The sequence below is a fragment of the Nomascus leucogenys genome, chromosome 19, assembly GCF_006542625.1.
Source record: "Nomascus leucogenys isolate Asia chromosome 19, Asia_NLE_v1, whole genome shotgun sequence".
In the NCBI taxonomy this organism is placed as follows: Eukaryota; Metazoa; Chordata; class Mammalia; order Primates; family Hylobatidae; genus Nomascus; species Nomascus leucogenys.
In genome coordinates, this window is record NC_044399.1 from 48,048,167 (window position 1) to 48,062,932 (window position 14,766).

A 14,766-nucleotide genomic window follows, 5' to 3' on the forward strand; every position below is an offset into this window, starting at 1 on the left:
TCTGCCTCCTGGGTTCACACCATTCTCCTGCCTCAGCCTCCTGAGTAGCTGGGACTACAGGCGCCCTCCACTACGCCTGGCTAATTTTTGTATTTTTAGTAGAGATAGGGTTTCACCACATTAGCCAGGATGGTCTCCATCTCCTGACCTCGTGATCCGCCTGCCTCGGCCTCCCAAAGTGCTGGGATTACAGGCATGAGCCACCATTCCCGGCCCAAAAATCCATTTTTAAAATCAAATTTGGCAGATTAAAAAATTAACATCCAGTATTAAGGAAGGTACTGAGAATCAAATACCATTGCAGACTTGTTTTTCACTTCAGCGTTACCTATAACATAAACCATGAAAGCAATCTAAACTTCTTACAAGAGAGGATTCCTAATTAATGGAATATTATGCAAACAAAACGTTGTAGAAGAATATTTAATGACTTAGAAAATTGTTTATGGCACAATGCATTGTATTAGTTGGGGTTCTCCAGGGAAACAAAATCAGTAGGATATCTATATCTATATCATCTATCTATCTATTGAGATTTAGTGTAAGGAATTGGCTCATGTAATTATAGAAGTGAAATAGTTTGAGTTTGCAAATCTATCAAAAAATAAAATGTCAATAAACTACAGGATTTTTAAAGAAAACAGACAGTCACAAATAGTGACTGGGAAGGTATAAAACTGAATGTGACTTTTAATTTTTTTTTTTTGAGACAGGGTCTTGCGATCTCGCCCAGGCTGGAGTGCAATGTCATGATAGCTAACTGTAATCTCTGCCTACTGGGCTTAAGCCATTCTCCTGCCTCAGCCACCCAAGTAGCTGGGGTTACAGTTGCATGCCACCATGCCTGGCTAATTTTTGTATTTTTAGTAGAGACGGGGTTTCACCATGTTGGCCAGACCGGTCTCAAACTCCTGACCTCAGATGATCCGCCTGCCTCTGCTTCCCAAAGTGCTGGGATTACAGGTATGAGCCACCGCACCCAGTCTTGAATGTGATTTTTTAAAAAAGATTCATGGGGCCGGGTGCAGTGGCTCACGCCTGTAATCTCATCACTCTGGGATACTGAGGAGGGCAGATTAGGAGGTCAGGAGTTCAAGAGCAGCCTGACCAACATAGTGAAACCTGTCTCTACTAAAAATGCAAAAAATTAGCCAGGCGTGGTGGCGTGGGCCTGTAATACCAGCTACTCAAGAGGCTGAGGCAGAAGCATAGCTTGAACCACAGTGGCGGAGGTTGCATGCCATTGCACTCCAGCCTGGGCAACAGAGCAAGACTCCGTCTCAAAAAAAAAAAAAAAAACAGAGGCCGGGCGCAGTGGCTAACTCGTGTAATCCCAACACTTTGGGAGACCAAAGTGGGCCTGGGCCTAGGAGTTCCAGACCAGCCTGGGCAGCACAGTGAGATTCCCTTCCCAATCTCCCCCACCCCCACCATCTCTACAAAAAAATAAAAAGCCAGGAGTGCTGTTGCATGCCTGTAGATCCGGTTAGTCAGAAGCTGAGGTGGGAGGATCCCTTGGGCCTGCGAGTTCCAGGCTGCATGAGTTGAGATCGCACTCCAGCCTGGATCAGGGAGAGAGATCCTGTCTTAAAAACAAACAAGCAAACAAACAAAAACCCACCCCACTGTTTCCTAGAATTATTCCGTCTGATTATGTACCATGGAAGGTTGTTTACTGTTTTTGGCTTTGTTTTTTAATTGTTTTGTAGAGATGGGGGTCTTATCATGTTACCCAGGCTGCTCTTGAACTGGATTCAAGCAATCCTCCTGCTTTGGCCTCCCAAGTGCTGGGATTGCAGGTGTGAGCCACCAGGCTCAGTCTATTGTATTTTTATGCACAAATACCTTTATTCCTTCTTTAGAAAAACAGCCCCTGGGCCGGGCATGGTGGCTCACGCCTGTAATCCCAGCACTTTGGGAGGCCAAGTCAGGCGGATCAACTGAGGTCGGGAGTTCGAGACCAGCCTGACCAACATGGAAAAACCCCATCTCTACTAAAAATACAAAACTAGCTGGGTGTGGTGGCACATGCCTGTAATCCCAGCTACTCAGGAGGCTAAGGCAGGAGAATCGCTTGAACCCAGGAGGCAGAGGTTGCAATAAGCTGCAATCGCGCCATTGCACTCCAGCCTGGGCAACAAGAGCGAAACTCTGTCTCAAAAATAAATAAATAAATAATAAATAATAATAAATAATAAAATTATTTTAAAAAAATAATATCGATAGGGTCTTGCCATGTTGCCCAGGCTGGTCTCAAACTCCTGAGCGCAAGTGATCCACCCACCTCTGCCTCCTGAGTGTTGGGATTACAGGATGAGCCACCTCACCCGGCTGTTTCATAATACAATGTAACATTCCTCAGAAAACCTCAACATTACCTAGATTGTTTTACACACCTAAACCATCCATTTAGGTAATATTTGTATCAGTGGGGCATTCCTACATCACATTAATCCTTTTCCTAGTTTCATTCTTGAAGTTAGTCAAAGCACTGCAGTTCTTTAACTATTGCTCTCTCTAGCCTCTCATCTTTTAGTACTGATGGTTGTCCTGTACTTGGCTAATGAGAAATTAATTTCTTAATACAGTATGAAAGAATTATGAACATGCCTCTTCCTTCCCAGAATGTCCTAACAGCATTCTAGAGGAAACAGAAAATCATGAAATGTTGAAAAAGAAAAGAAAGCTGAACATAGCTGTTTGGCTTGACCTACAGTACACATATACACAGCACATACATAAATACATATTAAAGACTAGTATTTGTTAGCATAGACTACTTATTTATATTAAAAATAGATTATTGGTGTGGCAGAGTGGAACGCTGGGGTCCAGGAGGTGGACTCTGAGGTCTGCCCACTTCTTACCCTGCCTTAAAAACAACAAAAAAAAACAAAATAGATTAATGTGCAGAAGGTTTAAATTTGTTTTTCCTTTCTTGTTTTAACGTTTTCACATCCAAGCTCAAATGGTGATAATGACTTAAAAGTGAAACTGAAATGGTGAGAGAAGTAAGATTAAAAAGGGAACTTTTTCTTTAATATTTATCTGGAAATACCAAATGTAGAAAATGCAGATACATTTTGAAAACTGCTGTAAAAGGCTTATGAATTACTCCCCTTTCCTAAACTAATAATATTGTTAAAATTTAACAATAGTAACATGTTAATAACTAATATTTCATATTAGGAAATATTACAATATTTGAATTAAGTAGTTTTCATATTCAAACAATCTGAGAATGTAATCTAAATTTAACACAGATTTCTAGAGGCAGAAACTTATGTGGGTGAATGTGATTTCAAAAAGAATCAGCAGGAATAAAATTTCTCTGCACAGTAAAATCTCCCTGATTTGGACTGACATTTAGTGAAAAGAATTGGTTGCCTGTTCTTAGAGAAAGCGTGTTCAGTAGAAAGTAGAATAGTCTATGGAAATAGTATACAGTACTATTATTTTTTCATGGTAACCAGATTAACAAAGCCTGGCCTTGTACTGGCCCTGCTTTCATAGGAATAAATAGTATGTAATTAGCTTATTGAACACCTGTCTCCAAGACAGGCATGTCTGTGAATCAGGATTTGAAAGCAATTGGTTATAAATTTTAAAACTGCTTCTGTTTACTATTACTTGCTTAGAAATTTCTTTAGTACAACTATAGACTTTGTTTTGTTTTGTTGGTAGAGATGGGGGTCTAGTTCTGTTGCCCAGGCTGGTCTCAAAGTCCTGGCCTCAAGCAATCCTCCCACCTCAACCTCCCAAAGTGCTGGGATTACCGGCATGAGCCACGAAGCCTGACCTAGACTTTGTATTCAGAGTCAAAAAAAGTTTATTGAAAAAAAAAAAGTTTATTGAGGTTTATTAGGAATTATACAGTATAATATGCATTGTCTTTCAAGCAGTTATCTATGCTTGGTTCAACAGTAATTTTCTTTTTTTTTGAGTCAGAGTTTTGCTCTTTTTTTTTGGAGACGGAGTTTCACTCTTGTTGCCCAGGCTGGAGTGCAATGGCGCGATCTCGGCTCCCTGCAACCTCCGCCTCCCGGGTTCAAGCAATTCTCCTGCCTCAGCCTCCCAAGTAGCTGGGATTACAGGTGTGCACCACCATGCCTGGCTAATTTTTTGTATTTTTAGTAGAGATGGGGTTTCACCATGGCCAGGCTGGTCTTGAACTTCTGACCTCAGGTGATCCGCCTGCCTCGGCCTCCCAGAGTGCTGGGATTACAGGCGTGAGCCACAGCGCCCAGCCTAGGAGTTTTGCTCTTGTTGCTCAGGCTGGAGTGCAATGGCAAGATCTCAGCTCACTGCAACCTCCACCTCTCAGGTTCAAGCAATTCTCCTGCCTCAGGCTCCTGAGTAGCTGGCATTACAGGCATGCACCACCATGCCCAGCTAATTTTGTATTTTTAGTAGAGATGGGGTTTCTCCATGTTGGTCAGGCTGGTCTCGAACTCCTGACCTCAGGTGATCCACCAGCTTCAGCCTCCCAAAGTGCTGGGATTACAGGCGTGAGCCACTGCGCGCGGCCTCAACAGTAATTTTCATAGCTTCTTAACAGAAGAAAGTCAACTTAGTGAGGCTTTACAGAATTTATATTCTATCTTTCAGGAACTATATCATCTTTTTTTTTTTTTTTTTTGAGATGGAGTCTTGCTCTGTCGCCCAGGCTGGAGTGCAGGGGCATGATCTCGGCTCACTGCAACCTCTGCCTCCTGGGTTCAAGCATTTCTCCTGCCTCAGCCTCCCGAGTAGCTGGGACTACAGGCACATGCCACCATGCCAGGCTAATTTTTTGTATTTTAGTAGGGACAGGGTTTTACTGTGTTGCCCAGGCTGGTCTCGAACTCCTGAGCTCAGGCAATCCGCCCGCCTAGGCCTCCCAAAGTGCTGGGATTACAGGTGTGAGCCACTGCGCCCGGCCCCTATATAGTCTTTATAATTATTGTTTAATTCTTTTGTGAAGAATCTATAGATCTTTATAATCATTTAATTCTTTTGAGAAGAACCTTGTTAAGACAAAAATCACCAAGACTAAAGGAGAACACATATACTCTACAGAGCTTCTATTTTCTTCTTAGAGATCTTCCTGAGACAGATTAATTCTCTCCATAACTTAATCAATTTAAAAAATATGCATAAAATCATAGCATGACCTGGAGAGAATCCATGCTTTATTCACCAACTAGGCCCGCTTTCCCTGTACTCTACCATTCCACACCTATACACACCAAATGAAGCTGCAGAAGATAAAAAAGATAAAAATGCAAATACCTAAATATGTCTTTTTTTATGTACATTTCCAACTTTTGTGTATTCCAAGAATTTACGATGTAATGTCTATGTTTCTGGCAAAAAAGAACTTTTTCTCTATTTGTAGTTGGTGTCTAGAGCAAATCTTTTTTTTTTTTTTTTTTTTTTTTTTTTTTTTTTTTTTTGAGACGGAGTCTTGCTCTGTCCCCCAGGCTGGAGTGCAGTGGCGCGATCTCGGCTCACTGCAAGCTCCGCCTCCCGGGTTCACGCCATTCTCCTGCCTCAGCCTCCCGAGTAGCTGGGACTACAGGCGCCCGCCAACACACCCGGCTAATTTTTTGTATTTTTAGTAGAGACGGGGTTTCACTGTGTTAGCCAGGATGGTCTCGATCTCCTGACCTCGTGATCCGCCCGCCTCGGCCTCCCAAAGTGCTGGGATTACAGGCTTGAGCCACCGCGCCCGGCCTAGAGCAATTCTAATGTAAAGAAGTTTTGCATTTATTTGGTACTGTTGAGTGGCTGAGCAGCAAGGCTGATATTTCCACTGAGTGGAGATACACAAAGATGACTTAGGAGTCCCAGTCGTCAGGATCTGAGTATTGGTGGATCACATATCAAATCCGCCCGCCTCGGCCTCCCAAAGTGCTGGGATTACAGGCTTGAGCCACCGCGCCCGGCCTAGAGCAATTCTAATGTAAAGAAGTTTTGCATTTATTTGGTACTGTTGAGTGGCTGAGCAGCAAGGCTGATATTTCCACTGAGTGGAGATACACAAAGATGACTTAGGAGTCCCAGTCGTCAGGATCTGAGTATTGGTGGATCACATACAAAGCAGAAAGCATTAGGAAGAGCAAATCAGTTACTTTGAGCTTCAGATGCAAATAATTTCCAAATTGTCACTGGCCAAAATGCTTTAAACATTCAGGGTTTTGTCACAATTTCAATATAACGGGGGGAGGGGGGAGCGGGACCCCACAGCTCTATTCCTTTGTCTTTCGTACTCCAAGAACTCAGACCGTAGTGGTGACAAACTGGTAACTGGTTCAGAAGAAGCTGGAGGGGGCGTGCAGGACAGGAGGCTTTACCACCAGTCCCTGGGTGCGTCATCCTTCCTAAGGTCTGTGGTGTAAAAACCACCACTCAGAATGACGGGGTTCACGGACTTTTCACCATGGCCAAACCTTCGATTACCTCTGATGAGCCCCAAAGATCACAGAGTAGCTGACTAGGCCAGGTCCCCCAACAGAAAGGCGCGACGGCTGCATCAGCGGTTAAATTGTACAGCCTTTCGTAGGCCGATCTAATGCATCCGTACTAAGGTTGTTAAGGCTGAGGGTCCCTAGACTGGGGAAAACGAAAGGAGGCAGAGGGTAGGGAGACGGGAAGGAAGACAAGGAGGGTGTAGAAAACCGGGAGACGAGGGGGCGGGACAGCATGGGGAAGGCCTCAGGTTTACGGGAGAGATCGTGGCGTTTCCATGGAAACGTATCCCTCCGCCCAAGATCCGCCTGTTAGTCTCTGCAGTTCCTTCCGCGTCGTTCCACGGCTGTTTCCGCCCAGCTCCTTTGTGCCGCGCAGAACAACGAGATGACGCATGCGCAAAGCTCAGCTGCCGCATATATAAATGCGAGCCCGGGTTCTTCCTCGTAGTGCCGCCGGGACTGTTGGCGGGTCAGGGTGTGTGTTAGCTTTTGTGTCACTCTAGCCTTGGGAGCTGCGAGCTGAAGAGCCGAGCACGCGCGTCGGTCATCATGTCGCGTTACGGGCGGTACGGAGGAGGTAAGAAGCTAGAGTCCGGTGAGGGACGTTGGCGTGGGTGTAGTGAGCACTGCGAGGCCGTAGGGTTGGCGCGGCGGTTGGGAGACGGTTATTCCGCGTGCGTAATGGCGGCTTCGGCGCACGCCATACGAAGCCGGAGGCAGCGGAGGCCGGGTGCTGAAGGGAGACAGGGCATGGCGGGTGTACATCTCTACCGAGTTCCGTACTCTTGGGCATTTTTGTGGCCCAATCCAGCCTGAAGCAGGGTTGAGATGACGGTTTTCGCGTTGCCTTTCTCGGAGCCGCCCGCCGGCCCCCCTCCCCCCGCCCTCGGCGGCGGCTGCCATTTTGCGCACATTGACGACCGTGGTGGCGCATTTCCTCAGCGCTTTCCCGCCACTTCAGCGGACAGATCTGGCCGCAGCTGTAAGATCGTGGTTGTGTTTGAGACGGAACGAAATTGGTAGCTGTGAGCTGCGTGTTCTCGTCAAACAATCGGTTAAATTGCGGAATGGGAATGGGGACGTAATCAACGACTGGCTTTTTTTTTTTTAGTTATTTCGAGCGCGGTTTATGGCTCTGGGGCGGGGAGCTGGAGTCTTGGGCGAGCCTGTGCCTGGGACGGTTGCCGCGGAGGACGAGAGGCGGCGCAGCCCTGCTCTCCTGGCCCGGCCCCTACCGAGGCGACGCCGCTGCCGCTGCGGGCCCGCGCGCTCCCGGTGCGCCCGGCGCTGCCGGGACTCATGGGCGGGGCCGGGTCGGGTCCCGCCCCAAGCCTCGGTGTATCCTACCACGCATCTCTGCTTGTGTTCGGGAGGGTCACCCCGCATTATTTAGAACGTTAAGAACTTTGTCAAAAGTCTAGTTTTTCAGGGATTTGCGGGCTTTCACCAGTTTTAGGACTAAGTTCAGTGTGGGATAGAGGGCATTAAATGTGCGTTACCCAATCTTGAGGATGGCCCGTTTTAAGGCAAATAAGTAATTCAAACTTGGGCCAGATTTTGCATAACGTGCATTCTTCTATTTGCGTTTTTAAACAGAAACCAAGGTGTATGTTGGTAACCTGGGAACTGGCGCTGGTAAAGGAGAGTTAGAAAGGGCTTTCAGTTATTATGGTCCTTTAAGAACTGTATGGATTGCGAGAAATCCTCCAGGATTTGCCTTTGTGGAATTCGAAGATCCTAGAGATGCAGAAGATGCAGTACGAGGACTGGATGGAAAGTAAGTAAGATGTTATGAAACTTCTGTTCATTAAAATATACTGTGGCTAGATAATGAACTTAGTGCTAAGTTTGGATTCTGAAGTCTGGAAGAGGTTTTAAATAGCTGGTCATAGTGTTACATGCTAAAGGTACACGAAGGTTAAAGAAGATAGCAGAGATGGAGTTAGGGCTTAGTAAAGACCGCCAAAGTTTCTGAGGGGGAAGGAGTGGTTGGAAAGAGTTCTTTGTAAATCTAGAAGTCCTGAATATATTTTTAACTTTAGAATTTTGTTAATTTGCTTTTATTAGAGTGATTTGTGGCTCCCGAGTGAGGGTTGAACTGTCGACAGGCATGCCTCGGAGATCACGTTTTGATAGACCACCTGCCCGACGTCCCTTTGATCCAAACGATAGATGCTATGAGTGTGGCGAAAAGGGACATTATGCTTATGATTGTCATCGTTACAGCCGGCGAAGAAGAAGCAGGTATTTATTTTAATAAAGGAATGGTTGGTATTCTAGTTAATCAAGTAATTCTTTTATTAGCAAGGCAGAAACTAGTGTTTTTCTATAAACTTGAATGTTAATTGTACAGGTGTATTTTACAATTTTTGTTTAATTAAAAAAATGTTACTATATTAATAATCAACCTGGTCAAAACCTTTCAGGTTTCTTCGTTTGAGTCAGTCGCCTTGATTCAGAATGTCACGAGCCTTATGATATGCTGAGGCGCCTTGCAAATCCGACAATTAAGATCCTCCTAGACCTTGAGGTGATCAGCATAAGAGGCCAGATCCCCTCGAGTCATCTACACCTAGCTTCACCTTATTCTTTAAAGGGCAGAAAATTTGAGACGGTGATCGCCGTAACAGTAAATTTGGCTTACAATTGGGGGCCCCCCTCCGGTTTAGAAAGAGGAACACCAGATTGACCACATTCCCAACTAGAAAAATCTTCTTGCGTCAATCAAGCCTCACCTGGCTCATTTGGCTGTCAGTTTGATCGTCGTTAGATTGAAGAAAACATCTAGATGCAGCGATCGGCTATAGATACTTCTAGATCGTCTAGATCTACTAGACCATGGGCCAAAGAGGGTCGACCTGCAAACTTGCAAGGTTTATTTTAAATACACATTACAGTGTTTTATATTATGTAATTCTAAGTTGTAATTCAGCTTTTAACAAATCTTTTTTTAGGTAGTAAAAAAAAAAAAATACTCAACAACTAATAGGCCCAGAGTTTATTTCCAAATGAGACACTAAATTTAAATAGTTTTGAGATTTGATTTCAGCAGAGGCACACAAACTCTTAAAAATGAGTTATTGTCTGACATTTTGTTTTTTCTCTAACTTGAAAAATAGGTCACGGTCTAGATCACATTCTCGATCCAGAGGAAGGCGATACTCTCGCTCACGCAGCAGGAGCAGGGGACGAAGGTGAGATCTCGTTTAATTGAAGTCTTTCTGTATTATTATTAAATTCACTGATAGTCCAACACAGAAAAAGCTCATTATTTTTTTGGAGACAGGGTCTTGCTCTGTCACCCAGGCTGGAGTACAGTGGCATAACCACGACTCACTGCATCCTTGATGACCTCTTGGGTTTAAGCAGTCCTCCTGCCTCAGCCTCCCGAGTAGCTGGGACTGTAGGCACTGCCACCATACCCAGCTAATTTTTATTTTTGTAGAAATGGTCTTGCACTGTTTCCCAGGCTGGTCTCAAGCTCCTGGGCTCAAATGATCCTCCCACAGTGCTGGGATTACAGGCATGAGCCACTGCACCGTTCCCCAGTTGAAGTCTTAACAGGCCAAAAAAAAAAAAAAAAAAAAACTGTGGAGATGGACTTAAAGTTGTTTATTGTAGGTCAAGGTCAGCATCTCCTCGACGATCAAGATCTATCTCTCTTCGTAGATCAAGATCAGCGTCACTCAGAAGATCTAGGTCTGGTTCCATAAAAGGATCGAGGTATTTCCAGTATGTAACACTTTTTTTCCTTACTTGTGTTTGGATTGTTCACATCTTAGCAGTAGAGTGTCTTAAAGACATAATTCAAATGGATTGCTTCAGGGAATATTTGAGATGTAAAAGTTTGGAATTTATATGTAACTTGTAAAAAAAACTAAAGAACCAGAGCTTTACTCTTTGTAGAAAGCCTTAAAAGGAGCTAGAATGGGAAAAATTGTAAAATAAGTATTGCAACATGTAATTAACAATATTGTTATCTGTACCAACGATAAAACCGTGGTACAGAATGCTACTGGGAGTTAAATGGCTGTTTAATAGCACAAAACCTTTAAATGCAGGAATTCTGAATCTTGTGGTCTATTTGAGAAAGCTATGAACCATCTCTTTAGATACATTTAAAAGATAGATATGTCAGTCTGATTTGGTTTGTCTGACAGATTGATGGCTCTCAAACCTAACTTGATGATCCAGGAATAAAACCTTACTAAGTGGGGGTGGCTTTCTTTTCGTCTGGCCTTATCACCTGAATTAGTCTCAGTTCAGGGGTCTGGTTATTTTCATCTTGCCTTAGCCTCCTGAGTAGCCGGGACTGCCATTCTGTACCACAGTGCCCAGCTGAGGGATCTGTGCCTTAAGTGAGGTTAGTTTTTTTTTTTTTTTTTTTTTTTTTTTTTTTTTTTTTTGAGACGGAGTCTCGCTCTGTCGCCCAGGCTGGAGTGCAGTGATGCGATCTTGGCTCACTGCAAGCTCCGTCTCCCGGGTTCACGCCATTCTTCTGCCTCAGTCTCTCTGAGTAGCTGGGACTACAGGTGCCCGCCACCATGCCCGGCTAATTTTTTTGAATTTTTAGTAGAGACGGGGTTTCACCGTGGTCTCGATCTCCTGACCTCGTGATCCGCCCGCCTCAGCCTCCCAAAGTGCTGGGATTACAAGCGTGAGCCACCGCGCCCGGCCAAGTGAGGTTAGTTTTGCTTCCTTCATACCAGTCTCATCAAATGAAAACCATGTATTTCCCTTGGATATTACACAGTGTTTGAGAATGTTACTCCTATACGGAAACTAACCAATTGAGTGATAGAAACAAGTAATTGAAATGGTGGTTCCTTATGTCTGGTAACAGTTTGTTTGAAAGTGTTTTAGAGTAAGGCAAGTGTTGCATCTTGTTTAGTTTTAGCTTCTCTGCGCCTAACCTAATACAGTGTTGAGTAGTTAAGGAAATTCCTTTGGACTGATTGATATAATTGTGTTTTTCACTTTTTTTAATTAAGATCCCCGTCGAGGTCAAGATCAAGATCCAGGTCTATTTCACGACCAAGAAGCAGGTAGGGTAAAAATTTGATTATGCTTTTCTAGTTATATGGCACCAATATCCAAAGAGTTCAAAGTGTTTTTAATTGTTGAAGTTTTAAGTGTTAACTCTAAACTTAGGTGTCAGTGGGAACACAGTACCTTATTTATGTATGTCCTATTTATTACTGGCTGACTTTCCCTAAACAAGGGAATGTAAAACTATAGTGAGAAAGAAGCTTGTGACTTGGGGGATTATATTAAAGAGGCCCTTGTTAGAACTGATAGGTGCATGGAGAAGCATCCCGAAATTAATGTGCTTAAAGCAGAATGTAAAAGATTAATCATGGTGTAGTAATTGACTCATTTTTTGAAAAACAGTTGTTGAAAGATTGGCCTTTGTTAGCAACAACTGGTAGGATGTTTTTCAGTTTAAGTGCAGTCTGACATTTTAAGCTTAGGACATTTGGGGGTTTGTTTTGGTATTGGTGACTACAAGAAAGGGATTGGTTAGTACTCTTTATTTAATAGAATTTCTCATGTTTTGACAGCCGATCAAAGTCCAGATCTCCGTCTCCAAAAAGAAGGTAAGCTAAATGTTTTGTTGCCAAATCTTGCCTGTCAAGTGTGGCCTCTGCAGAATTTGTTTGCTTACTGCTTTGCAGTCTTTGAGCTCTTTGGAGAATTGGTGCTATATAGATTAAAATACTATGCTAAGTTTCTGAAATAATTTTTTTTTTAATTCAAGAACATTAGTTTATACTTTTGCTGGAAATATTTAGTCATAAAATGTTAGGGTGATTATTAAGATGTGATTGGTCCTGTGAGTACTTGGTAGAAATTTTTCTAAGAAATATGCCTTTTCCCCACATGTACAGTAGATACAAAGGAGAAAAGTCTTGCAAATAAGTTACCTGCCTAGTGCTACATAATGACCAGAAAACTTAAGATAGTTGTCATATTTAACTGCAAGTTGACCTTCCAATTTTGATGAGGAGGATAGTCTAATTTTTTTTTTTTTTTTTTGAGTTGGAGTTTTCGTTCTGTCATCCAGGCTGAGGTGCAGTGGCTCAATCTTGGTTCACTGCAGCCTCTGCTCCCCAGGTTCAAGCAATTATCCTGTCTCAGCCTCTTGAGCAGTTGGGATTACAGGCGCCCACCACCATGCCTGGCTAATTTTTTGTATTTTCAGTAGAGACAGAGTTTGACCATGTTGGCCAGGTTGGTCTCAAACTCCTGACCTCAGGTGATCCACCTGCCTCGGCCTCCCAAAGTGCTGGGGTTACAGGCGCAAGCCACCGTGCCTGGCCAGGATAGCCTAATCTTAAGCCAGGGACAAAAGATGAATATATGTAAGTCTCATGTCATTTTTAGGTGTTTGCTCTGGGAAATTAGTACCTTAGGCCACCTTTGAATTTATTGAAAGTTAGTACATGTACATGAGAGTTTCAATTGACACTAATTGGATCCAAACCTAATGTTTTTCTTTTTAGTCGTTCCCCATCAGGAAGTCCTCGCAGAAGTGCAAGTCCTGAAAGAATGGACTGAAGCTCTCAAGTTCACCCTTTAGGGAAAAGTTATTTTGTTTACATTATTATAAGGGATTTGTGATGTCTGTAAAGTGTAACCTAGGAAAGATAATTCAACCATCTAATCAAAATGGATCTGGATTACTATGTAAATTCACAGCAGTAAGATAATATAAATTTTTGTTGAATGTATTAACATCCTATGGTCTGAAAATGTGGGTTTTTATTTGGCACATTTAAATAAAACATTTCTAACTAGATTTTTGATTTGTGTTCAATATTAACACTTCTTAATTTGATAAATTTCAGAGTCAGACGTTATAATTGTTAACCTTATTCATGCATACCTACGTTCAGAATTGAAAGGTGTTGGTTAAGTCTTGAACATCACTATTCTATACATAAAACTTGGCCAGGATCTTTAGGGACTTTGAAAATTCCATTTTACCCTTGTAGCTTTGGGTAAGGTGACCTGAGTCCCCTATAACACAGCATGAATGCATCATGACAGATCCTTAAGTTGGCTAATCCGTTTGAAGTTGGCGTTAGTAGGTATTGTATGAACAGTAGTGAAGCTAGTAGGACCACGGATTTGTCTAAATGAGCATGACAGGAACTAAGCAAAACTGATTAAATGTATGAGAAATAGGGAGAAACTGATTTCTGGATGATAGTATAAATTGCAGCTTTCAGGCTGCTAGGTGGCATAGTGTCAATTAGAGAACTCCCCAAGATAATGGGGAGTTCTACTCAATGGTCTTTTGTTTCTTTGCTTTCTACATTAGTTAACCACTTTTATACCAAAAAATGCATGTGTGAGGAATTGTCTGAAATTGGGACAAAACACCTTCATGTAAACCAGCTTTGCAAAATTTTCCAGCCCAGATACTCTTCATCTATTCAAATGGATTGTCTTATTCTGAGCAAAGACCTGTTAATCTTCAAGCTAGGTTTTGCAGTTCCCAACCACAACATTCTTCTATTTTGCCAGGCTGGTGCAAAGTAATTAAAGATGTCAATCAGAAATGTCTATCAGACTAAAGTGGTTTTGTAAATCTCAGCTATATTTAGCAGCACTCCATGTAGCTTGTATTTTTTGGTAGCATCTGGTAGACCTTAGAATGTTATAGCCAGTAGGTTCTTTACTGGAATTTTAAATATCTTAAGAATAGGGCAGTAACAGTTACTTTTGAGAGTTTTCTGGTCAAGCTTTTACCAGGCATTCTCTAGCCTTGGTCCAAAAAAAAAAAATACCTGCTGGTTGCACAGATACCTAGGCTTGTCCATTTTATGCATTTCAGCAAAGTCATTGGATACCATTGCAACTTGGGAATACTGGTCTGCATCAAGTTTATTCGGTAGTTTGATCGCTAGTATGTTGGAAGTTATTTGGATTCTTTGTTTTTGGAATTTTGACTGGCTGAATTATGGTTGGTATAAAGTTATGTGTATAATTGGCAGGCTTATTTATCTGTTGCACTTGGTTAGCTTTAATTGTTCTGTATTATATAAAGATAAGTTTACTCAACAATAAATCTGCAGAGATTGAACAAATAATCCTGATACTTAATTTTTGGAAGTGGGAGCTCTCAGCCAAAAGTAGGAGGCATTAATCCTGTAGCTTTAGGATGGGCAGCTAGCAGTGTCCTAGAAATGAGTATTGAAAGGATAAAAAGGTGTGGAGGAGGGGTAGGGGCAAAAATGGTTTTAAACAAATTCTACACTTGTGGGGAAAAGGGCTGTTTGGGCCAATACCTCTTACATCACGTGCAGCT

At 42.8% G+C, this 14,766-nt stretch overlaps 1 protein-coding gene across 3 annotated transcripts; it reads left to right on the top strand.

Moving 5' to 3' along the window:
- Positions 1-6,763: 6,763 nt before the first annotated feature.
- Positions 6,764-14,548, top strand: SRSF7 (serine and arginine rich splicing factor 7). Of its 3 annotated transcripts, none has more exons than XM_003262757.1 (8): positions 6,764-7,029; positions 8,049-8,229; positions 8,520-8,696; positions 9,572-9,646; positions 10,074-10,184; positions 11,444-11,497; positions 12,014-12,049; positions 12,956-14,548. In XM_003262757.1, the coding sequence occupies exons 1-8, from the start codon at positions 7,002-7,004 to the stop codon at positions 13,008-13,010; spliced, it is 717 nt and encodes a 238-aa protein (XP_003262805.1). In that variant the 5' UTR covers positions 6,764-7,001; the 3' UTR covers positions 13,011-14,548. The 3 variants fall into 3 exon arrangements, 2 of the variants coding, with proteins under 2 accessions (XP_003262805.1, XP_003262806.1); XR_004026926.1 differs by having other exon boundaries at positions 6,826-7,029; positions 8,520-9,325; positions 12,956-13,251; XM_003262758.2 differs by lacking the exon at positions 12,014-12,049 and having other exon boundaries at positions 12,956-13,251.
- Positions 14,549-14,766: the final 218 nt, after the last annotated feature.